Raw genomic sequence first — 26,124 nt, forward strand, 5'->3', positions numbered from 1 at the left:
GCAGCAGCAATTTGGTAACACATTTTAGATTGATAAGGAAATATTATTGAGACTCCTGGAAATAAATTAATAGGCTGGGGACACCAGAGGAATGTATGGAAATTGAGAGCAAACCTATCCCCCTACTGCTTATTGTGCTCAGAAAATTAAAGTATTGTAGCAAGCTAAAACAAAGTCAATTATTGGTGGACGCCTCTCTCCCTCCTTTCTACCTTCTGTATTTTTCTAAAATGTTTTATACTGCCACCCATCAAGAATCTAAGGACCTTCCATGTAAAATCAATCGCAAGAATGAAGTCCCTAGTAGACTTTCTGAAGTCTGTGGTACTTTCCCCTTTCCAGGGTAAAATATTTGCTTGGGGTAGGGTGTGGGTATGTTTAGATTTTATTTCCCCCTTCTTTGGTTGGCTGAGTGGGGTTTAGTGGGTGTAAGAGGGTGTGTATCACTCACTCTTAGGATGGACAGGCTTTTTGGAAGAGGAAAGTTTTGCACTGTTTCCTGAAGATGGTCATTGGTCAGGGCTCTGGCTTCACCTGTCTCCTGGTGAACTTTGTTGCCTAGCTGCACCCCTTGATGGGGATGCTTTGTCCCCAGCCCCTCAAGCGCTTTGACACGGGCTTCGTGAGCTGCACAGTCCCCGATGGTGAACGATGGTTCATAGCTGGAAATTGCCTCTTTAATGTGACTGGGGTTTGATCCCCGAATGGCTTTGCAATTCTGGGGAGGGGGCTAAGGAGATGGGGCGGGGAGACTGCTGGGTGTAAGGAGAATTAGCCTCCATCTGGGCAAACCGGGGTGCGACAGAGGAAGGGCTGCTTTGATTACGGGGAGGAGGAGAAATTCTCTCTCTGAGGAGGGAGAGGGGCCCTGTGAGCAGGGGCAAAGGGAGGGACAGGGTTTCTCTGCGGGGGTGGAGAGAGGCTGCAGTGCGGAACAGGCAGACGAGGCTCCCTCTGGGGGCAGGGCGGTGTGGCGGTCCATGGCGTTGACGGGTACTGCGGAGGGCACCCCCCACTGTGGGTCGGAGAGATTCCCTCAGCGGGGCCCCTTTGCGAGCTTTGTGTCAGACCCTCCTGGGGAGGGCGTTGCGGGGGCCCTACGCCCCTGACAGAAAGCCTTGCGTTGGCTGGCGCCCTTACAGCCGCCCTCCGGGAGCTCTGGGGTGTGCGCCTTGCGGCTGCGCAGAACGAGCGGGCAGCCCCTGCAAGCGCCCCGTGACGCGGTGGGGGCCCCGCGGCATTTCTTACGCTGCTGAGTTACGTTTCCGTAGCCGTGTCCCCCGCTGTCTCCGCGCCTCGCTCCTGTCGCCAAGCGCGTTTCCAGGAGCAGCCCGTAAACAACATGGCGGCTGCGCCTGCCCCTCGTCCTGCTCTCGGGCTGTAGGCGGCGCGGCGGCTGTGAGGGGCGCGGGGAGCCGCGGCCGCCTGGAGCGCTGAGGGCAGCGGGCAGGGTTCCGCGAGTGGGGAGCAGGATAGGTCGGGCCGTTGGGCCGAGGGCGGACGGCGCCGGCAGGGCCGCGCTCCCCCCCGCCGAGCGGTGCTGGGGAGGGGGGGGTTGAGAAGCCGGGTAGTAGCGCCCGCTGCGGCGTCGCTGCTTGTGCCCGTAGTGCGCGGGCTGTCTGGGCAGGGGCCGTTAGGGGAAGCTGGGAGGGCTGCGGAGGTGCGTGGTTCTCTTCCTTGGGGGTGTTGAATGGCCTTCGTGCTTTTGCGGAGGTGGTTGGGGGTGACCTGGTTGGGGCAGGTGACCGAAGGGGCAGGTGTCTTAGGGGAGGCTGAAGACGCGCGTGGGGAGACCGTGGGTTGTTGGGGTGATGAGTCTGGGGGTGACTGAGGTATAGGGGCTATTCGGGGGTGTTGGTGGGGGCGGAGGAGGTGTGTCAAACCAGTGCGTGTTGACTGGGAGAAGTAGCGATGTCACTACAGACCCCGCAGGCTGCCACAGCCAGCTCAGATCTCCCCGCTGTTACCGAGAAAGGGGCCTTGCTGGGTTGCAAAATGAGCGAGGACAGTTTTGTTCCCCCGTCAGTGGAAGAGGAAGAGGAAGACGGGGAGAAAGAAAAGGAGAGAGAGAAATTGCCTCCTATCCTGACTGCATCTAGTACTGCTGCTGGGGTATGTGGAGAGCAAGTGCCTTTTCGTGATGCCATAAGGCTCTTGACACAGATGCTTTATGAATCATTATGAAGGGGATTGTGTGACCTGTCACTTCTTTTCATTAGGGAGAATAACTCAGATTTAATCTAATTTTTTTTAGAAGGGCTGAAATCCTGGAAAACGATTAATTTTTAAGTCTCTTTTAATTTTGCTTTATTTATTATTTTAGTCTTAGTAAATGGGCATTTTTTAACATTACACGCTTTAAGTTTTTTGTTTTTAGTTTTCATTTTTTAGAATGCATACCAATAATCAGTGACGTAGATGTGAATTCTAAATTTACATGTGGTTGTTGTTTAACGTTTTATAGTGACTCTTCTGTTTTTGTTGGACATGAGTAAGGTATATTATGATGAGGTATACGACACTGCAAATGGTTTTAAAAACACTTTAATATACTTATGGTAAAATTACCATCTTAAAAGTAAGGTAATGTTAATTATTTTCAATCCATTGTATTGCATGTAAAGAATTTATTTTGAAGGTTCTCTTCTGTTCTTCAGTCTGTTAAAAACAAAAATGGCAAAATATTTTTGGTGGTAGAATTACTGCTGTATGGATTAATACAAACCACTTTAAACTTATAAATGTGTGAAACATAAGAAAGGCCAGGGGCAGACCAATGATCTATGTAGCCCAGTATGCTGCCTTTTGACAGTGGCCGGTGCCAGATGCTTCAGAGGGAAAGAACAACAGAACAGGGCAATTTATCAAGTGATCCATCCCGTCATCCAATCCCAGTTTTTGGCAGTCAGCAATTTAGGGCAGGGGTAGTTGATATGCAGACCATGGGCCAAATCTAGGCAGCCAAATGCTTTTGAATAGATCCCAAAATCATTTCATTTATTATTCTCATTATTGGGTTTTTATTATTATTATTATTATTATTATTATTATTTTATTATTTTGTCTGGGGTCTGGGCCTTGACCAAGAAATTTGGACCTTGGGGAAAAAAAATTTACTACCCCTGGGTAGAGATACCCAAAGCATGGGATTGTCCCTCATCATCTTGGCTAATAGGTTTATCAATGGTTATCATCCATGAATTTATCAAATAAAGTTGAAGATAAAGAAGGATATTTACATTGCAAAATTCCATTTCATAAACCTTATTTTAGTGAAATCTCTGTACTTTTTTGAATTTATGGTTTATTTCTGATTAATATATAACATTTCCCACCATTTATCCTTGATTTCCCTGCTATAATTTGTCATTTTTTTAAATAGCTCAAGTAACTGTGGAGACTATTTTCATAGAACAAAGGAGCAAACAATAGTTTCACTAATCCTTTGGTGTCAGAATTTTGAGATCTTTTAGTTCAGTAGATTTAAATGGTGACTGAATTAGAACTCATCATTTTACATAATTTAATTTTTAAATTGAGTGACTGCAATGCTTATGACAATGGCAATATTAAAGACCAGCTAGTGAAGGCAGACTATGTAAACTCTACACAGTTCTGCCAGTGCACCTTGGTCTTGGTGTACAACATCCTTATTCCAGGCCTCTGGCTCATTAATAAGATTGTCAACTTTGTGAATCACTAATCTGCACAAATATGGACTTGGATAAGATCCGTAGGTTTATTTGCACTTGTGAACTCAAGTCAAGAACTAGAAGGAGATAATCAGAAGCACAAATGGCAGGTGCCTAACTCCTGTTGAAAGTCCATTAGAGTCAAACACCCACCTGCCACTTGGCCTGAACATATGGAAAGAAAGACAGTGCAAGGAATGTGGTTTATATAGGCCACAACTTTATTACTTCACTCATACGGGAACAAGCTTTTACAGTGCAAGTCATGATTCCTTAAGATACTTCCACCTGGTAGAGGGCTGCCATCAGCTCCCCCAACTCTCCATAGCTAGTCTCAGCTTGTTGCTAGGACCCCCCACTAACTTCCCTTCATATGAGGGTTATGGAGCTGAGAAAAGGGGGTTGTCTCCTTGCTTTACTAGACATTACCTGCCCCAGCCCCATTCTTCAGTTTCCTTAGTGGATGTCTTCCCCCAAATTCACTTCCAGTTCCATTTTATCAGGGAACTGGTCCCTGTAAGGAATGAGTACCTGTACTGGACACCAGCCATAAGGAGACATCAGCAATTAGCTTGGCTGATTCCTCACAAACCCAAAGCCAGGTTCCCTGAAAGGTAACCGTTCCTTCCCCAATGGCCAAGTAGGAGAGCAGGTGTACCCTATTATCTTAATAATTCAGGTACCAAATATATTTTGGGTGAGTAATTACCAATCCTTCCTATTCCAGATGCTTCATATGTCTACTGCTTTTGTCAAGATGTCCAGGCCTGGTGTCTCCCCACCATACCTACTGACCATTTTCAGACCAGTTTAGTCACGTCCTGGGCAAAAGTAGTGAATCTGCCCTAAATCTCTCGGGACTCTGATTAGTAAATCAATCCACTAATGAAATCCCAAATTGTTTCCATCCAGGTGTAATATAATCATTTCAGGTGGCTGCTTCTTTGCTATCAAAGTATGTCAGAGGGTCATAAATTGGGCCCAGAGCATGTCCCTCTTGCCATGCCCAACTCAGATTTTCCTCTCCACCAAGAGCTAAGTGTGAACCTACAGGGGAATTGGCTGCTTGCCTGTAGGCCCATTTGCCCACAGATCCAGACATTGACTCTCATGACCAGGTACCTACAGAGCACCCCTCCCTTCATACTAACTCAGAGCTGCCTCAACACTGATGTCCAGGGGGAACCAGCGACCTGCCTGTGTACCACATGCACAATTTTGTCTGCACATCCAGTCATCAACTCCTGTGACTGAGTCACTTGATCCTGAAGATTTAACACACAAACCACAGGAACCTCCAAAGCCTTATATGCATTTGAATGTCACTATGTGTCAGCATAATCTGTTGGGTTCCTATTCTAAATTGTACTGTGGATTAGATTTGGGTTTGGAGTGTGGGAGACCTAGGTTTGAATCCCTACTCTGGAGCAGGACTTGAACTCAGATCACCCATGTAAGCACCCTAACCACCATGCTATAGGCCAGTGATACTCAGACCTCAGTGGCTGAAGAGCCAAATTAGCGATCATCATTACCCAAAAGAGCCACAGTCGTGTGAATTCATTGTTTCATTTATTATAGCACTATATATTCATATTTAAACAATATGATGGGAAATACTTTTTTTTTTTCCACAGCAAAATGACTGACCAAGTATTATTTTATCAACTACAATTGGTTAATAACATAGTAAAAGCATCCTGATTGGTTGATAATTAAATTACACGGTGTTTTAATATCGTGCTGCAAAGAACCGCAGGTGACACATTATAGGCTTCAAAGCCGCAAGTGGCTCTTACTCTGAGTATCATTCCTATAGGATGTTGCGTGCTGTTAATCTCTCCTGTTAAAAGCTGTTTTCCTTTGTATAAATACATAACAATTTATTGGGCCAGAAAGAGTGAGAACAACATTGTAGCTTGTTGATTAAATCACTCACCTGGAAGATAGATGTGGATTTATCCAAACTGCACTTGCAAAGAGTAAACTATTCATTCATAAAAATTTGGCCAGCTTTGCTGTTGATGTAACCAATCCAATTCTGAAGGAATTGGATCCCATTACCAGGGGGAACCTCAACAACATGCACTCTTTGACATTGCCATAAACGGAAGATCCTTTCCCAAGGTAACTCCTCCGTGAAGAAAGAGTGGCAGCCTTATTAAGCAAGTCTGTAGTGCTTTAACTGGGTAAATTCCAGCTTCCCCACACTCTTGAAGTGTTATGTTTCACCTTGTCATCATTTAATTAATTTTTGATACTTTGAAATTCATTGTGTCAGATCTGTCAGTTTGCTTCTTCTCCTTCCCTTTGAAGATCTCTACATTCAGCAGAACTATCTAGATCTTTCTTTGGTGAAACCCTTAATGCCCCTGATAGAGAAGGAAGTAAATTCCTCCATATCCTCCATGTACTCCTGAAGGATCAAAGTTTAAGTTGCACTAAGACAAAATTGGTCAATCAAGAACTAAGCATCCAGAGGTCTATCTGCACCAGAATGGACTCCTCACTGGCTGCCAGCATCAGCTCTCAAATTCCACTTCCCTAATACTCTGAGCGATGCAGAAGGCCAGCTACCAACGTGGACTACTACCCAGATCGCTTCTCTAGTCCTTGACTTCATTCTTGCAAGTAGTCACTGCCACTAGGAGGAGAGAGAATTCTGTATGGTTATGCTCCTATCCCCTCCCAGATCCAATGAGCACTGCTTGCCTTGGTGAAAACCCCAGACCAAGTGGCCCCCCCAGTACATTCAGATTAACTCTCAGGTCCAACTGTCATCCCGTTCTCCCTCACGGAAACCGTATTGCATTGATTAGGGCATTGTCTAACACTCAAACCTTCATCTCTTACTTTTCCCTAAATAAATTGATTCTGGCCATAACTGAGGAAACAGCCAGCTGTGAAGTGCAAAATATCCATCCCAACAGTACCACCTAAGGTGTGAAATTGAAGGTGGCCAGCCTTGTAATTCATGCAAACTAATCTTCTTGGATGCCCTAGTCCTCCATGGCCAACTCCTGCAATCCTGGAAGTTTATTAAGTGAGTATAAATACCTTCTGTCTCTGACTCAGACTAGGAATAATATCAATAATTGAAACACAGTGAGTCTTGGTTTGTCTGGAGTCTATCAGTCAATGTGCATGAAAGTCAGCTGGCTTGTATCCCCTCTTGACTTCATCCTTACTGCAAATAAAAGTGTATTCAGGTGGCCCACCACCTGCAAAGTTGTTCTTAGCCAAAGAGTAACATCTGGGCTTCAATTACCCAGTTCAGGTGGGGAAGGGTTTCATGTTGCTCTTCAACCCCAAACTATGGCATGCCCTCTTTTGGCGGTCTGTCTCTACCTTTGGGCTGTGTATATTTGAATAAACCCTCTTTGGGCAAATGCTCCTTCCCCAGGTACAGCTTATTCTCTTTGTCTTGCCTCCATGTGGGCTGTGAATTAAGATCTCTTGACTGAAGTGTCCCCCTCTATGCATAGCCATCCTCTGTAAAAGGTCTTCTGTTTTAAGCAGCAATCTCCTGGCTCTTGCACACACATCTTGGACTTTTCCCACCCTCAGGTAGGTATCCCATATCATGCAGTACTTCTGGTGTGCCTCAGCTTCCCGTTCTAGCTTAGTCACATCTTGGACTTTTCCCACCCTCAGGTAGGTATTCCATATCATGCAGTACTTCTGGTGTGCCTCAGCTTCCTGTTCTAGCTTAGTCACTGCAACACTGACCCATGCCTCAATTTTCCAAATTTCAGCTGGGCTCTCTGCCACACCCACAGTGAGCTGTGCCTCAGTTTCCCAGTTTGAGCTGGGATCTTGGCCATAGCAATACTTGCTGTGCTCAGTTTCCTCCTTCCAACTGAAGTTCTAGCTGCAGCAACACTCAGTTGTGTCTCACTTTCGTCACTTTGGCTACCTCACCACTGTGTCTGCTCTATCTCTGCAGCCTCCTAGGAACCAAACACCCAGGGGAACCAGCTGCCACACTGAATTGCACCCCCACCATACATAGTTGCTCTTGCCTCATAGCAGGGGAGCAGGAGCGGGAGAGACAAGCCATCTTCCCTTTCTTCCAAGGGGCTACCCCACTCACTGGTCTGGGGAGCCCAGCCACCCTGTTCCTGCCAGGAACTACTCACCCTTCCTCTTCTGGCTCCAGCAGCTGATACTGCAGGCCACCTCTGTGTGGCCCCTTCACTCTACCCCATCCCCCTGTGTACATGTGTTCTCCTGGGTAGCATCCCCACCACTCTTGCTCTGGCCAGAATGAGAAGAGGAAAAGGTACAGCCAGGTAATCAATCCCCTGCCGCTCCCCCTCCCAAGGGATCCATTCACCCTCTCCTGGCCAAGGAAAAACTGGTGAAAGGCTAGTACACATTTCCATCTACATTCTAAAATTAAAATAATGTTAAATCAGGTTTGAAGTGTATTATGCCGAGTTTAATTGATATTGTCAGAATGCAGATATAACTTGAATCTAGATCTTAGTTACTGGAGGTTTTTAAGAACAGGTTAGACAAACACCTGTCAGGGATGGTCTAGATAATACTTAGTTCTGCCTCAGTGCAGGGAACTGGACTAGATGACCTATCGAGGTCCCTTCCAGTCCTACACTTCTGTGATTCTATTATTCTATTGTAGTTAATTTAAGGAAAATGTCAGGTCAATATGCAGCAGAAGTTTTGAAAAAACGAATGATTGTCCTATTAAAAAGCATAAAAAAATTACAGTGACATAGTGTCGATATGTCTGCAACTTTAATATTCTATTCAGTTTTGGTCACTTTGTTTCTGAAATGATATAAAAGAGATTTAAATAGTTTGTACAGCAACAAACCTCCTTTAGTAGAAGCATAAAGAACTTTTATAAATAATACATTTATTTAGCACTTTTCATCTTCAGTTACATAGAAACATTAATCTTTACAGTAATCTTGTGAGCTCATTGTGCATCTGGGGAAACTGAGGCAGAACAGTTAGCTTGCTGGGTCACACAGTGGGAGTTGGTTTCAGACCTAGGATCATAACTCAGGAGTTCCTGACTCCTAATATTGTGCTTTCACCCCCTTTAATCATAGATCATGCCTTTCATATGTGAAGAGTGAATCAAAAGACTGAGTTCTTCAAACTGGTAAGAGAAGGCATAATATAAGTTAAAATAATTAACAGTATAAAGAAAGCAGGCCATCAAACCCACAACTTTACTCCTGTTCTGGGACTTATAAGAGTGGAGAGCAGGTGAAGCTGTGAAGTTACACGGAACTTCACCTCTGTGTCGAGTCAAAGGAACAATGTTGGGGGTCTTACTACTAGATATGACTTTGAGCTGCTGCTTAATGATCCATCCAGAGAGGGCATCTGTAGTCCAAACACTCCTGCAGAAAAATCTGTTGTGGAGGAGTAGAGCTCTGGGCCTGCAGAAGTCATTCATCTGTCATGTGGAATTTTCAAACCCTGGAGATATGTAAAGTTTTTAATTATGGAAAGATAGTTGATTGGACTTTAAAGTTTCCAAAAAGTGTCCTGGTACATGGACTAGTCTTCTTCATGCCCTGGATTTCTCTTTGTGTAAGCATGTGAAAGAAATTTTCAAGCTGAATAGACAAAATTGTCAAGGTGCTAATTCATTGGTTATGGAACAAGTACTTTATAAGCTGCTTTGATAAAGTTGATGGACCTTGGAAAATTGCTTTGCTGCACCCTAGTGCTCAATAAACCCAGATATCTGGTTCCAGGAGCCTGTATAGTGTGCTGCCAGATCCAGTGCACCTTACAAGTTATTTAAACCCAAAGTTCTTGGCTCATCAAGATCAATGTTTCAAAATACAAGTCAGGTCTTATAAAACACTTGTAAAAGAAAAAGAAAATTCTCAGACACAACCTCATTAAGTTACAATGAAGGTTGTAAGTCTGTATAATAACATAAGAAAAATATTCTTATTAGAACACTGTAGTTTTACTTAAAAAAAACGCACTGCTGACCTTAACATGAGGAGTTTAAGTCCCATTGCTTTAAAACAAAACAAAACAAAACACCATTGTAAATGTGAAAACGCCGTTAACTCATTCCTAAACAACATTTACTTTGCCTCTGTATCCCTGTATATATTATCTGTCCACATTTATGTGACAATCTTAAACTAACACACCTGACATCTTACTCCTCTTTCCACAATACTCCACTAGATTTTTACTGTACTGTACTGTACTGTACTTGATATATCGTGGCATGTGCTAGACACCTATGTTTTTATGCAACTGACATAACTAGACTGTCTTGTAGTTTTTCCTTGGTGAACCAACCAACTTCTTGAATGTACATCAACCAGTTACTGTACTGGTTAAGAAGGTGCAGCAGATCCCTTAAACAGCTTTCTGATCTCAAAGGTTGATGAGAAAAAATATACAATCTATTGGGTTGCTGCCTGCTACATTACCATTTTTCTCATGAAAGCTTGGTGGTGGAGGTTCCAGGCTTCAAGGACAGGCTGTCAGCACATAAGGTAGTATACATCAGAATCTGAGCTGTGGCACTTGTATGTACATGGCTGTAGCCCTTTGCATTGTGATCCTCCATGGCCAAAAGTCAAGTGGAACTATGGAAGGAGGATTCCATCATGACCTGTGCTCTTCCCTAAGAAATGCTGGGAGCTTATGAAGCTTGTACATGAGTGCATTGATCTGATCATGCAGTCATTTCAGACCTTTGTCATGTGTCAGGGCTTCCGCTTTAGGGATGGATATCTATAGTTCTGTTTGGCTGTAGGTATCCAGATTCCAGCAAGAGATCCAGAGAAAGTTTAAGAATTTGCTTTTCACTAAAGAGAATTTGTTTGAGGAGCGGGTGGTGGCCTCTGCAACCAAGGAAATAAAGGCCATTCTGCATTCTCTGGGATCCGTTCCACCTTCATGTTCTTTTCTTCCAGGGAGGAAAAGGAAAGTCTCTGCTTCATAAACAGGTATTACATTGATGGCAGGCTTCAAGGGAGTTGAGTGCCCTACCTGTGCAGGTAGTTTAGACAATAGAAACTGAAGTGTCCTAAACCCTTTTTCAGCAAATGTTGTTGTTATTATTTATATTACCAGGGCTCCAAAAAAGATGTTAAAGGTTCAAGACTGTTGAGTCTACCTGCCTTTACTAGTAGTCTGCCAGGACCTCCATATTGGAGGCAGATAGGGAGCATTTTACCCTCAGTGGCCCCTGTTCACCTCAGATATGTGAGTCCTGAGCATTGTTTGGATCTGCAGAATCAGGTTTTCAGAAAATTCTCGAGATCTGCCTCTCCTTCCCTGTAGTGTGGTAATTGCATCCAAAAGGATATCTTTATTTGCTGCTCACAAGCTGCTGGACTATCTTCTTCACCTGTCTTGAGTCTAACTTTTATACACATTGGTAACTGCTTATGTCTGTCATGAATTACTGGAAGGTAGACTGATGTCTGTCCAGCCACTTGTCAGATTCATGCGCGGTTTAACACTTTTGAAACTCTTTGTTAACAAGCCAGTAGTACAGTGCGTTAAATGTGGTCCTAACAAAGATGATGATAGCCGTTTTGAACCACTTAGTTCCTGTGAGCTTAAGTTTTGTTCATGGAAGTTCACTTTTCTGATGGCAGTAAGTGAGCTTTAAGCCCTGGTGACTGACTGACCACCTAACAAATTTTTATAAGAATGAGGTTTTAGACTTACCCGATATTACTCTCCAAGGAGGTGTCAGTTCCTCATTAACAAACCTATTATTATACTGGTATCTTCCAGTGCCTTTCCTGATAAAAGTCTTTTCCATATGTTGGATGTTGAAAAGTCCTTGAGATTCTGCTTGGAGCAGACTAATGTTCACTTACCTTTTATTTCATTTGATACTAGAATTCTGGGCAATGCTGTTGTCCAGAAGACAATGTCTAAAGGGATGTTTCTTAGTGTTTCACATTGCTGTGCCTTTGCTAGCTTGAAATTGAGAAGGCCATGAAAAGTTTCATTCAGTCAGAGACCAGACTGCAACCACATCCTGCTTCAGAGATGTTCCCATTGCAGTTGTATACAAAGCAGATTCATGGTTCTCTGTTATTCATAATTGATTATTGGTTGAACTCAAGCTCCAGGAGGTTGTTTGGCTTTGTATTCGGCATGCTCCAGAACTTGAGTTCAAGGTGGCCACCCTCAAAACAGTTTTTCGAAAGTGTTCCTTATTTTCAGCTGACCAGTTCTCGCATGTTTTTCCCCTCTGGTTGTGGATTTATTCTACAATCTTGTATGTTACACATGATAAGTTTTGAGAGGTATCTTTGTTTTTTCTTTTTTAGCCTTTAAGATATAATGATAGTTGAAAGGTAGCCTAGCACATTGCATGTCAACATTTTTGTTTCCTATTTTTCAATACCTTTAGTAGGTTTGCAGTAGGAAAAGGAAATTTGGCAGTCTAGAGGTCCTAGAGGTGTCTCTTGTCTTGCTGTTCTAAATTTGTTCAAATTTGGCTGAGTTATAAGCCATGGAAAATGGCCACTTGTGCAAGTGCAGTAGAATTTTCAGAACTGTTTAAAATTTCTGGCAATGTTACAACTCTTGCCATGCTTCAGTGTGCAATTTTCTGGGCCCCGCTAAGCCTACTATAGTATTTCAGAATGACTGTGTGGAGGTATAGCTTTTCTCAAAACTCTAGCTATATGATTTTTTACAGGAGAAAGAGAGAGAAATTGAAATGAAAAAAATTAATACTGAAAATGCATTATTCCACCCATTTTATTGTTATATATAAATGGGTGGAATAATGCATTTTCAGTATTAATTTTTTTCAGTTAAAATATTTTTTTTAGAATTCGTTTGAGTTTTGAAGATTTATATAAAAGGTTATAATTATATGTAGATGCACAATAAAAATCATTTTTTGTAGTGGAGAGAGCATTGGCAAGGTTTGTGGGTCAAATTTATCATTGGATTAGTGTGAGGATCAAATTTATCACTGGCAAAAGAGAGAAATTAAAGAAGAGTAAACTCTTGAAGTGAAACGAGCTGAATCTGCCTATGCTAGATGTGAATTGAGCCTTGAGAGTTCTAATAATCTCCACTCTGCTACTGACTTCCTGTGTGAACTTGGGCAAGCTCACTTTATTTGTTTGTAAAATGGGGATAATATCATCTTTGTAAAATTCTATAAAAGTGCAAAATGTTGATTTTCAAGGGAACTAGAATAATTAATATTGTCCCACTTCAGACAAGCTGACATAAATAATCATTTGCATGTTCCATTGTACTGGTTCACATGGGCTCACGCCATTTCAAAAAAGATATATTGGAATTGATGAAGGTGCAAAAAAAGGGCAACAAAAATTACTAGGGGTAAGGAATAGCTTCCATATGAGAAGAGCTTAACAAGACTGGGACTTTTCAGCTTAGAAAAGAGACGACTAAGGGGGGATATGATAGAGATCTATAAAATCATGATTGGTGTGGAGAAAATAAATGAAGTATTATTTACTCATTCTCATAACAAAAACTAGGTCACAAAAAATAAACTAGGTCACCAAATGAAATTAATAGGCAGCAGGTTTAAAACAAACAAAAGGAAGTATTTCTTCACACAACTCAAGTCAACCTGTAGAATTCTTTGCCAGAGGATGTTGTGAAGGCCACAACTATTATAGGGCTAAAAAAAACCAACCTAGATAAATTCATGGATGACAGGTCCATCAATGGCTATTAGCCAGGATGGGCAGAGATGCAAAACCATGCTCTGAAGTGTCCCTAGCCTCCGTTTGCCAGAAGTTGGGAAGTAGTGATGGGATGGATCACTTGATGATTACCTGTTCTGTTCATTCCCTCTGAAGCACCTGGCATTGGCCACTGTTGGAAGACAGTGTTCTTATGTTCTTAAAAGCTTGATGCTGATTTTTAAAGCATATTTGCATACAACATGGATGGCAGTGGTTTATGCAGGTTCCTCACTGGCATTAGACCTTCAAGCATCTTCTCTTGTATTAGTGAATGCTCAAAATCTGAGCTTTTATTTGTAAGTTGATTGGCAGCCAACACTGAAAACTCAAGTTATTGGCCTTCTGATTGACCTGTAGGTTAACATTCATAATACATAAATAGTATTTTGATGTAGATGTGTAAGATGCACTGTTGGATATGAACTGAGTTGCATGCAAAAAAGAAATACAACGTAATTATTAATTAGGGTACAGAGATTTAGAATAATATATTGAAATCATTTTATTCATATCTGCTACTCTGAATTTATCTGCAGAGTACTGTAAACTATTGTATAGGTTTTAAAACATGGGGAAAATAGAAAGGAATCTTACAGTGGCTTTTGTTATTCAATTTGAAACAAATTTGTTAAAAAATATTTAAGTATTACTCATGGATCTATTCCTCATTCAAGAGGCATGTTGTTTAAGTGTTCCATAGAATAATTCATGAGTAGAATTACTTTTGCAGTAATAGATATTAGTGCTTTATTATTATTACTGCCTTCCTAATTACAGGGATTGGAGAGAGGAGCCAAAAACCAATTTTCTACTTTCAGCACTTTTATTTCCACTATCAACCAAAAGAAAGAAGCAGCAGAAAGCAGCAGCTCACCTACACAACTGGTTATGCCCAACATAAAAAATGGTAAGAGAATAAAATGCTTTGTTATTTAGTTAAGTTATTAAATTACTCCGGGAGATGTTCAGTATGCTGCTGTCATTAATTATCTGTATTACCGTAGTGCCTTCAAACCTTGGCTATGTTGAGGCTCCACTGTGGTAGGCACTGTACAAGTATATAGTAAATGAAAGTCCATGCCCTGAAGAGCTTACCTTCTAAAAGACAAGACCTAACAGATGGGTGAGACAAACAAGAGGGCTGGGGAATGGAGAGCAGAGAACAAAAGTAACAATAATAATCAGAAGTTTCAGTGTAGACTCAGTATATGCACAATTTGTGGAGATAGTAAGCAAATCATTAATAGCAATCACATTAATCACAGCTTGACACATTCCTATAATTGTCAGATGGCAGATTATTGTAGATATCATGGCAGAGATGGATTTTAAGGACGTACTTGAAGAATAATGTAGATATTCTGCAGGAGGAAGTGGACTATTCCTTCTGGATTATGCCCTAGTTTACTTAATCATGATGATATCTGTACCCATGCTGGCTATTCTTGAGTAGACAGGTACCTCAAAGAATATATCACTGAACTGCAAAAGGCAAGGCAATTATGAACTTGTAAACAATGTAGTTCATCTTAAATTATATAGTTTGGGCAGGATTCTCCAGTCTGCTCAGGTTATTTTGCATAATGCAAACAGAGCAAAGTAGCTTGAAAATACAGTAGTCAGAAAAGGCTAGTGGAGGATTATCTCTGTACAGAGTTGGGAGTGGGTGTGTCAGGGACAGCATGTGGGTAAAGCCGAGAAGGGAGGTGTTTCATGAAGCAGGTCAGAGCTGTGCCTTCTGCTCCACTGACATTAGGTCAATGCAGAGCTTCCTCTGTGCAGCCCTAGCTTAAACCAGGGCCTGGGGTCCTGAAACAAGAAGCTGCAACCAGCTCTGTGAGGCCCTCTCTCTCATCCTTTTGATTGTAAATAAAACCTTTTAGATGTAAGCTGAGTATAAACTGATGCAGTGCTGTTAGAGTCTGAAAGAGCTCTGAAAAATTTAAAATTCTCCATTCAAATCAGTGCAGTGTTAACACTGGAAGCTAAAGATGACAATTTAATTGTCAATATTAACTTCAATGCTAATCATTTTTAACAGAAATGTACAGTTAATGTGCTTATTCTCAACAATCACAAACCACTTCCTTTGTCTTGCTGGTGCCAAAAGCCCAAGTTTCCTTTTCAGCTATAAAACTCCAGCATCCTCCTGAAAAATTGTCCAATGCAATCTTGTGTTGTCAGTACAAATAATCTTCAGCACACTGGAAGTTGGCATAGTAAAATAAATTTAATATCAAAATAAATAACACAATGGATATTGTACCTTTTGTAGAATTCACATCCATATTTACATTTTTAAAAAATCTCAAATTTTCGATTTATCTGTAGTTGGCAGAAAATATCTTATCCTTCGTTTGAGTGCCAGAAGAATTTAGGTCCAGTTTATTGAAGAGAACATAGGTGGCTGGTTATAGTTATTATCCCCGCAGTAATGACTTTATTAACTTTTTTGTATTCATTCAGAAAAACACTTATTTTGGACATGATTTTATTTTCTCCTTGTACAATCAATCCTACAAACACTTATGTATCTGCTTAACTTGAGTAGTCTCTCAGAATTTGCTAGAGCAACTCACATATTTGCAGGATTAGGATCTAATTTCATAACATTTCTGTTTTATGAGGAGTAGAAAATTTTTCAAAACTTCAGTGTGTCTTTCATAGATTGTACCAGATATATAACCATGCTTTGGGAAATGGCTCATTAAAACAAACCCAACATTTTAAAAGCTTTTGCTTGATATTTCTTTATTCTAATGAGAATTATGGCATTTGTGTAAAAAACCCAAGTGTGTTAATAGGTTAAAATGCCTTAATAAATTAAAGTTAGTGGAATGTAATATTTATCATGAAAAAGATGAGATAAGGCAAGTACTGTTGATAACATCAAATTTAAGTTTAAGTACATTTGTTATAATAGCAGCTACAAAGGTTGAATTTGTATAACGATATGAGGCAATCAATATATTTGATGAAAAGTCTCTTTAATGAGTGTGGTTTTTCTAGTACTATACAGTTAAAATATAGATGGGTTTTTTCACTTTGATTGGAAAGTCTGATTGCTCAATTTTTGTCAAGTGATTTCAGAAATGCTACTGTTCTAGATCCATTCATTTTTAATTTCATTGTAATAATCACTTCCTCCCTATACCACTAAGGTTTTGTTCCTCAGAGTTTTCACATTACTTGTTACATATTGGTTAAGTGTTTTTACCTAATGTAACTAAGCAACCACCTAAAAATGGTAACAATATTACGTGAAAGAAATGCTATTGCTGCTTATCAATTCAGCATATAAATTTCCAAGTATTAGCTGAATGGAACTCAAATACCAGGTTTTTAACTATTAATATTTTGCACCTTTTCAGAGTATTATGATGTCGTATATAGTGAAGCAATTTTGCATTTGTTATGTATGGTGGGACTTTTTAGAACATCAGTTTGAGATTAATTTAATATCTCACTGTCTTCTTTGTTGCTGATGACTGCTTTTGCCTTCAGATTGTTAGAAGTCCAGCTGTGATAACAGGCAAGAAACACACTTTAAAATCAATGCTACTGATACTCAGGGGTCTGAGGACATGTCTCATCTATTATTATCTCATGAGTGGTAGCTGAATAAGTCACATCAGTAGTTTTACTCTGTCATTAATGGGAGTTAAAAGAACCTGTCTTCTTTCTTCAGCTGCAACTTCCCACTGGGTTTAGTGGAATTGGCAGCAGGCTAGCAATAATACTTTGGTGTTTGGTTAATTTGAAAAATGTAAACTAGCAAACAAGTTTTAGTGAAAATGGATACCTATTGGGTTGCAGTGAAAATGGATACCTATGAGGTTGCAAATAAAAGTTTTAGATGAGTTTAGGTTTAAATGTGCATTTATTGTACATGATAGCTTTATTTTGTGTGGCATCTTTCATCCAAACAATACCTCAAAATTCATGTACATGGTTAAAAAAATAAAGAGAGATACAAATTTAGCAGTGTAAATAAGGGAGAAACAAGATATTTGAAAAGAGTGCTAATGAAACGTGTTTTAAGTATGCTCTGTTATAGTTTATTTGATCTGACTAAGCTTAGCATAGGCAGGACGGATTGAAAAATCAAGGTAAAATGTGGAGTTAGATGAAAAGATCTCAGTGGAACCCTTTATCTTCTACTTGAAGAAGTTCATATGTCAGTGACAACAAGTTGGAAGGTAGAGTAGACACAGTAAAAATTATATGCAAAGAAGTTAGAGTTGAATTGGTAGACTTTTCAGGATCTCTGTGTCGTATTTAATTCAGTAGAGGGATTCTTAAAGAAAGCTAACCTTCCTTTGTCCTTGTGTTTCTATTTGATTGGGTATTGTAAGGCTAACGGAACCTTGTCATGTTGATGATTCAATAAGAGATGTTCTTCTCTCCAAGTCAATTGTGAACCAGTGCTTGAGTGCCAGATCACTGAGCTGCTAAGATGCCATCTTTTTAAAGAGAACAAAAATGAAAGTTTTGATCACACGTCATCATTCTAAAATTCTTTGAATAGTGTCCCTGTGGGTGCTCCACTTCAGGTGCACATGTCCCTCTTGAGCTCTTGGTCAGAGATTTTTCCATTAGTAGTGGTGCGCTCTGAGCATATATAGGGCTGCATGGGCCACCCTCAGTTCTTTCTCTACTACCTGGGTCTGAGACAGAGCTCTAGCATGTCTACCTTGTGTGTACTTCAGTGTGTTTACAGTTGTTATTTAGTTAGTGTTAGTTATTAGAATAGGATTAGTTATATAGTTGTGAGAGATGTCGTTTTTTCTGGGGAGTTTATCTGGCCTGGGTTGGCATGCCTGGCTCACCAGGTTTCAGCCTCTCTAGTTTGGAAGGCTATCCTGATCAGTGATGGCAACTCTATGCATTGCTTGGGACGTACTTTTTTTGGCACCAATGCTTACAAGCTCCAAACCAGCAGTACCATCCATGTCAACGGCTGCATCAGTACTGATGCACTCGGTACCTCACAAATTCAATTACTCCAGGGACTTGTCAGTGTTAGATGAGCAGGAGACCCCACTGCTTATGCGGGCCAAACGACTCTCGGTGCCGAGACCCTGGTCTCCAGATTACCATCATTTCCCAGTACTGCAGAATTCTCTGCCCTTTTATCCTAGAGCCCTCCCATTGGATGATATTGAGAAGGATGAAGGAGACATTAAATCAGACTCCTTATCAGTATGGAATTCCCTTCCAAGTTGTTCCAGGAACCCATACTTAGAAAAGGACCCTCATCCATGTCAGGAATGGTGGGATCAGCCCCGGGTAACACCTCCTCTCTGATAGAAATTTGCCAGACCTCCATCTTCATTCCATAGGGAAATTAGGGCCATACAGTCCCCTACTTCAAACCCCCACCATGAAGAGACCTTTAAGGACCAGGAGGCTAGGGTGGACCAGGAGGCTACCTCTGAAGCCCCTATTTCATCTCCAGACGAGGCAGTAATGCCTCCATCACCATCGATGGAAGACAATATTTGTCAATTCCAGGACCTTGTGAAGAGGGTGGCTGACAGCCTCCACATACTTCTTGAGGATAAAAACTCTCACTGTGAGTGCCTGGACATTTTGCAGTCAATGACAACTACCTGGGTTGTGCTACCCATAATGAATCCTAGATCCAGCAAAAACTGTGTGACAAACTCCTGCCACCATCCCACCAACTTCTAAATAGGCGGATAAGAAATATTCTATTCTTCCCAGGGACTCAGAATTTTTATTCTCTCATCCTAGTCTAATTCTGCTGGCAGATTGGCAGTGACCTTAAGGGTTTTTTGCCTTACTCTGCAGCATGTGGGTACAGGTCACTTGCTAGGATTATCTGGGTATATCTCATTTAATCATTTCCCTGCCATTGCAAGGGCCTCAAGCACTGCTGCATCTTAGTTCCTTCTATTCCTTGCCTGTGGCACATGATAGTTTAGTCTTTCTTTGGTCTCATTTTGGTTGTTGCACTTAGTGTGCAAGTGTTGGGTGGGTGTTAGTGGTCTGTACTATACATGAGGTCAATCTAGATGACATAGTGGTCACTTCTGGCCTTAAACTTTATGACTCTAAGCAACTTCTGATGTCCTCTGGTGTGAGACGAGAAACCAACTTTCGGTGAGCAAGTTGGACAGAACATAGTGAAAGGCATAGCTGAACAATATTTATATGTATCCTTCTTGGTCAATGCGTGCCCGCTTTCCTCACTTTACATACTGTCTAAATAGTGACTTCTTATACCTTTTCATAAACAACTTTCACCTAATTATCTCTCTACTCATTCTCATATATACTAATTACCTACTTTGAGTTTTCACCCTTAACGACATTCCATTCTCACCATGATAATTGGGGTCATCAAAACAACATCTGGTAATAGGAGAGGTGGTGTAAAAATATGCCCCTTCGCAATGAAAAAGTGTACCCCCGGTCGTTCAAAAATAACTTCTTGTTCCCATCACCGTTATCTATGTGCACCTGCAAGCATACATGTCGTGTATTTTGTCTTATGTGCCGTGGTATGCTGAAACGGAGACATCTGCAAGATTACTCAATAGTCCTATTCATCTCTGCCAACCGGAAGATGTCATGCTACAGGGGTCAGAATAGCCAAGCAAGCAGCTGAAGCTATTCTAGGCTGGTAGGACAGTGGTCAGGCAACTCAAATTGTACTGGGCCTCCAACAGTGGTTTCATGCCAAACATGTAGTGTGGCAAGGATGCTACCTTAGCAGGGCATGTTCTCATAATTTAAAATATTCCCTTAGTCCTCTGTCTGGATTATTATAAAAAATGCTCATGAAAGAAGTAAATATTTATGGATGTACAGGAAAAGCATTGTGTCAGTAAAAATTTGTGAGGGAGCATGTGTAATTCCATGGGTAAATTAATGATAGAAAGGAAAGGAAGGTATTTGATTCCTAAAAATCTACAGAATCATAATTTTAATGGTGTCACCATCTGTGGTGTGGCGGGGGGACTCACTGACACCACCCCGCATTCTCTCCCTCCCCACCCCCTGAGCTCCAGGCCCTGCAGGTGGTGGAAATTTTGATAATACAATAATGTTGGAAATGTGTTGATTTGGGTATCATTCAAAAGCCATTTTTCCCACAAACACATTGGTACTAACCATGACAAACCTAGAACAGGTATAAAGATATATATTCAAGAAAATGTTAAAAATCAGCATTTTTTAAATTGTAGTTTAACATGGGCATGTCAAACATGCAACCCCCAGAAAGGTAAATTGTGGCCTTCGACTGACAGTACTGTAATAGTCCTAAACTGTGGGTCGTGACCCCAAATGGGGTCATGCCATCAGCAGCTGGGGTTGTGATGATCCCTACTGTGTGGAGGACACCATTTTGCTCTGCACAGCGAGACCTTGCATGTACAGCGTGTGTGAGGACACGATGCATGGAGGATACTATTTTGCTCTACAGAATGGCATCCTCCATGCTGTTTGGGGTCCTGGCAGGAAAGACTTCAATAAAATGGAGTTGTGCCAGTAAAAGTTTGGGAACCCCTTCAGTGCTTTAAGGATCAGAAGGACTTGAACTTGACCCTGCAGGGCTACTAGCTAATCAACATCTCCACACTGCACACCCAGCAGCAGCTGTAACCTGGCCACTCCCTGTGACCCAAAATCCACAGAGGTTCAATGTGTATCCCTACCTAGTTGCCACGACTATTCGACTTCTCTGTTCCTGAACGCTCAGTATTTACGTCAGCTCTGACTTGAATTCTGACTCCCGATTAAACCCTGGAACCACAACACGGACCCTGATGCCTGGTATTGATCCTCTGCCTGATACTTGACTTTGTCGCTGACCCTGCTTACCTCCTGACTCTGACTCCGGCTTGATCCTCAGCTTGACTCTTGATTCTGTTACTGGCTCTGACCCCTGGCTTCAGTTCTAGAATCCCGATCTCCTGCCACTACTTCTGCCTGCTTTCGCCCAGAATCCTGACAACTACTGTGTTATCAGTTAATATTCAGATGATATCTGAATTAATTTTTTTAATGTTACAAATTACTACAAATGGAAGAAGTGCTTCAGATTGATTCCCCATCATCAGAAAAAAAGAAGCAGTTCAGTAGTATTGTCATCAGCTTTATTTATTATGCCAAAAGAGTTGTAATGAGGCACTAGTTAAGATGTCAGCATCCAGCCAGAAATAACTGGAATCCATCCGCAAATGGTATGCATATACTGTAGTTACATAACATACTTTATTTAATATAAAGTAATTTATTACAACATCCTTATTTTTACTTTGGTCTCAATCATTTTTAGGCATCAACAGGGAGACGAAGCGTATCAGCTAGTAGCTGAATCTTTGGAGCTACCACCATGGAGGACCTGGTTGAACACAACACTTGGCATTGTGAACCAGATTTTTGCAGGGAAAAAGTTGTGACATGCTATAGAAGCATGCATTCAAACACTCATTGCCCTTCCAAAATGCTATCAAGGTGTCTTCTTTGAAAAGCATACTGATGTGTTTGAAGTCAGTTCTCAAAAGGTACAGAACTTGCAAGAACAGTTCCACACATTCAGTGTACATTCTGCGTTCAGTGACCATTACTGTACATGATGGAGAGCTGCAGTATCACAGAATGGATCATGAAATTTGATGTGGTTCAGTTGGAGACAAAGACAACTTTTGGGCCAGTCCAATAAAATATAAAGATTGAGTCTCTGCTCCTCTTTATTCGATCTGTCAGACCTGTTAATTGTAATTTGCACCTCACACTAGACTTAATGAAATACTTTTTTTGCAACTATTCTGGTGCCTCTCTGAAATAAGCAGTGTACAAAGTCTGATCCTGACAAATTGGGTTGTTAGAAGGTCACCAATTCCCTTCTGTGCACTTGCTGCAGACAAAGCTCTAGAACATGAAAACAGAGCAATGAACGTTGTTAGAGGGTTGATGGGCATAACACAGCATCCAAATGCGCTTTCCCAGTTTTTCTTGATAATCCCAAAACTCCATGGAATTGCAAAAGAAACATTAAGCATGGCTGAAATTACTTCCCCAGAAGTAACTAAGCCTCATCTAGACTCATTAGGTACTGTTAAATGGTAAGAAGGGGCAATTTTTAAAGCTACAGAATGAGCTTACTTGCTCTTGCAACCTATTTGCGTATGACAGACCAGAGCTCATTAATACCATGATGAAAACAGTCTTCAATGATGAGATAGTTAAATATGTCAGTTGAATGGATACCTTGGATCATGGCTTGTACAAAGCCTTCAAAACCCAAAGAATTATCCAATGCTCCATCAATCTGTGGGCTCCAAACAAGAAGAACAGACTAAAGCTGTGTTTGAATGCAAAGAAGAAAGCTAGAGTGAAGGTGGCAGGGGCTATTACAGAATTAAATGCACAGAGGTCATTGTTTGCTTGAATCCTGGTTGTGTCTAGGTTTCAATGTGATGTTGATCTATGTGACTGGCTAAGCAGCAGTTCTGCAGAAAAGGACCTGGGGTTACAGTGGACAAGAAGCTGGATATGAGTCAACATTGTGCCCTTATTGCCAAGAAGGCTAATGTCATATTGGGCTGCATGAGTAGGAGCATTGCCAGCAGATTGAGGGAAGTGATTATTCCCCTGTATTTGGCACTGATGAGGCCGCATTTGCAGTATTCTGTCCAGTTTTGGGCTCCCCACTACAGAAACGATGTGGACAAATTGGAGAGAGTCCAGCGGATGGTAACAAAAATGATAAGAGGGCTGGAGCACATGACTTATGAGGAGAGGCTGAGGGAACAAGGCTTGTTTAGTCTGCAGAAGAGAAGAGTGGGGGGGATTTGATAGCAGCCTTCAACTACCTAAAGCAGGGTTACAGGGAGGATGGAGCTAGGCTGTTCTCAGTGGTGGCAGTCGACAGAACAAGGAGTGATGATCTTATGTTGCATGGGGGGAGATCTAGGTTGGATATTATGTAAAACTTTTTCTCTAGGAGGGTGGTCAATCACTGGAATGGGTTGCCTGGGGAGATGGTAGAATCTCCATTCTTAGAGGTTTTTTATTCTGGCTTTAGTAAGCCCTAGCTGGAATGATTTAGTTGGGGTTGCTTTGAGCAGGGGGTTATACTTGATGACCTCTTGAGGTCCCTTCCAATCGTAATAGTCTATGATTCTATGGTAAGTTACTGTCTCATCCTCGAAGGGTGAGTTAACAATATACCTTTTAGGAAAAACGCTCCAGTATGAGAAGAATTGTTCGAAGAATTGCATTGCTACATGTCATAATGAAGCTACTGCCTTGCACTGTTCAGTGGAGTTTCTTTCTAGTTCCCATGGGAAGGCTGACACTAACATTATCTTGCATGCCATGAGTGCCACAGAGAGAAGTGCTATTAAATCTAGATTTTTTCACAAGATGCAGATAGTCTAGTGTTCTCTGTGTGATGCTACTCAAGACTTCCGCAAGATTCTATTTTTGTGCCTACTGCTGTGTAAACCTAAGAGATTTGTTCCTATCACTTGAACAATTGAAAGCTGCCACACTGTCAGGTGTCCATGCCCTTTCACTATATGACATTATGGGAAAGTTAGCCAGAAAGACCAAATTATCTTACTGGAAGGCATTTGATTCAGCTTCCAAAAACTCTTTCCTCACTCTGAAGGTGCTCAGAATGGGTGAGACAGTCATTGATGAAGACATAAATGAACTGGAGGCATTCATATGCCAAGTTTACCATTTGAAGACCAACACTTACAACACTTGCAGAACTAAGTTGGTGGATGTTTTCTAAGAAGCAGAAAAATTGCCACAAACAAAAGGATGCATTTATACTGGTGTCACATGGGCAAACTATCAAGCAATGGAATAGCTCTGGGATGATTGGGCATATCCAAATCTACCTTCCCCTACTGGGACTGATTGGGATTTGGAGAATGGACTGAAATACCAGGCATTCTCAGATCAGTCCTTCAGCTAATCAAATGCTCAGGTGCAAAGACCAGATGCTTGCCACCCTTCAAATGTTTGGCCAGCAGCTCGCCTTGCACAAAGATATGCAAGTGCAACACAGACAAGGATCAGTGTGACAACATATTTAGCAATGATGCCGTAGATGGAGATGACATTGATGATGATTTTGATGAATAAATTTTTTCAGTCCCCATGTCAAGGCTAACTTCCCAAGGATTACAAAATGTCTTTTTTTATGTAACCAATGCATCCCTCTCTTGAGGAATAATTTTTAAAAGTTGATTTTAAACATTTTTTGAATATATATCTTCATAATTATTTTGTTTGTCATGTTTGGTGCCATTGTGTTGATGGGAGAAAGGGCTTTCAAATGATATCCAACTCAAGTCATTTCTGACAGCACTGTATTATCAAAATTTCCACCAACCGGAGCACTTGAGGCTGAGAGACATGGCAGCAATCCACCCTCCTCCCCCACCATGCCCCAGAAGGTGGCACAATTGAAATTGTGTTTCTGTAGGTTTTTAGGAATCAAATTACATCTCCTTCACGTTTCTATGACTAATATTTGCCCACAGAACGAAGATTTTACTGTATTATGCTCCCAGTTTTATGGTGGGGAAAAAAAGTGGAGAAAAAAGCCATTAAAAGGGGAAACATATAACTTCTAATAATAGTTACGCAAATCATTTTGTATTTGAATAAAGTGAATTATGAATAAAATCACAATGGTCTTTGTGTCTTTTTTAATTTGTAAATTTCCTTATAAACATTGTCGGCATAGCTTATAAACATGACAGCATGAAACTGTGTATATATTCCTGCCTTTCCCCAAGCATACCTCCAATTTCTTAATAAAAGAGTAATCTGTTCCTTAAAAACCATAATCTGTTTATTTTGGATTTGTTTATTTCCTAAAATATGAATAATATAATAGAGAGAAAAGGTGGGTGAGGTGATATCTTTCATTGGACCACCCACCTTCTTGTGAGAGAGACAAGCTTTCAAACTTACACAGAGTTCTTCTTCAGGGAGTGACTACGATGGCTACAACAACACTGCATATAATAATTTAATAGACATCCTTTGATCACCCATTGAAATGGCATCTATAGTCTCCTTGACAAGTTCTTTCTGATGTAGATATATGTTATAAACACAATTTCATGAAACTGACTTCTCTCCCTGCATTTCACCAAAAACATGACTTTAATTTAAAAAAACACAAACCCAAAATACACATTGTTGAGCATTACACACACCTACTAATTAGTAATGAAATTTGGCTCCCATTCCCTATGGGATGTTTCCAAAAAAGGGTTCTGTAAAAGGGTTTCTGAAAAGACGAGACACTGAGGACCTAAATCTATTTTCCATTTTTTTAAAAAACATAAATACTTCACAAACCAAAAATCAACTCTATATAACAAACATACAGAAAAGTAGAGAACCTTCAAAGTTCTAATCTCTATTTCGGGGCTTTCTTATTAAAAGATTTAGCACATTACCAAATCATTACCTTGTGAAACTGAAAACCCTGATTCAAGCTTATCTACGGTCTTTCTACCACTCCACCATAAGCACAGTTAAAAAAAATGTGGTTTGTTAATATCTCTGTTGTAAAGAATTATATAAAAACACATTTCATGATTCTTATGGCTATGAATAATAGATAATATGCACAAAATTTTCCTAATACTAAATTATGTTTGTAATTACCCTTTGCCCAGGTATACTCAATTGGAGGCACAGGAACGAGGAGGAAA

At 40.9% G+C, this 26,124-nt stretch overlaps 1 protein-coding gene across 3 annotated transcripts in view; it reads left to right on the forward strand.

The window, feature by feature from the left end:
* The first annotated feature begins 1,843 nt into the window (after positions 1-1,843).
* HECTD2 (HECT domain E3 ubiquitin protein ligase 2) overlaps positions 1,844-26,124 on the forward strand; it is a 97,609-nt gene continuing 73,328 nt past the window's right edge. For all 3 annotated transcript variants that reach the window (XM_067552833.1, XM_067552831.1, XM_067552832.1), the window contains exons 1-2: positions 1,844-2,112; positions 14,180-14,309. In XM_067552833.1, the coding sequence (XP_067408934.1) occupies positions 1,912-2,112; positions 14,180-14,309 (331 nt within the window). In that variant the 5' untranslated portion in view covers positions 1,844-1,911. The remainder of the gene's footprint in view (positions 2,113-14,179; positions 14,310-26,124) is intronic.

The sequence above is a fragment of the Emydura macquarii genome, unplaced genomic scaffold (genome assembly GCF_026122565.2).
Source record: "Emydura macquarii macquarii isolate MOO-44397 ecotype Brisbane River unplaced genomic scaffold, CSIRO-AGI_Emac_v2 contig_1390, whole genome shotgun sequence".
Taxonomy (NCBI): domain Eukaryota; kingdom Metazoa; phylum Chordata; order Testudines; family Chelidae; genus Emydura; species Emydura macquarii.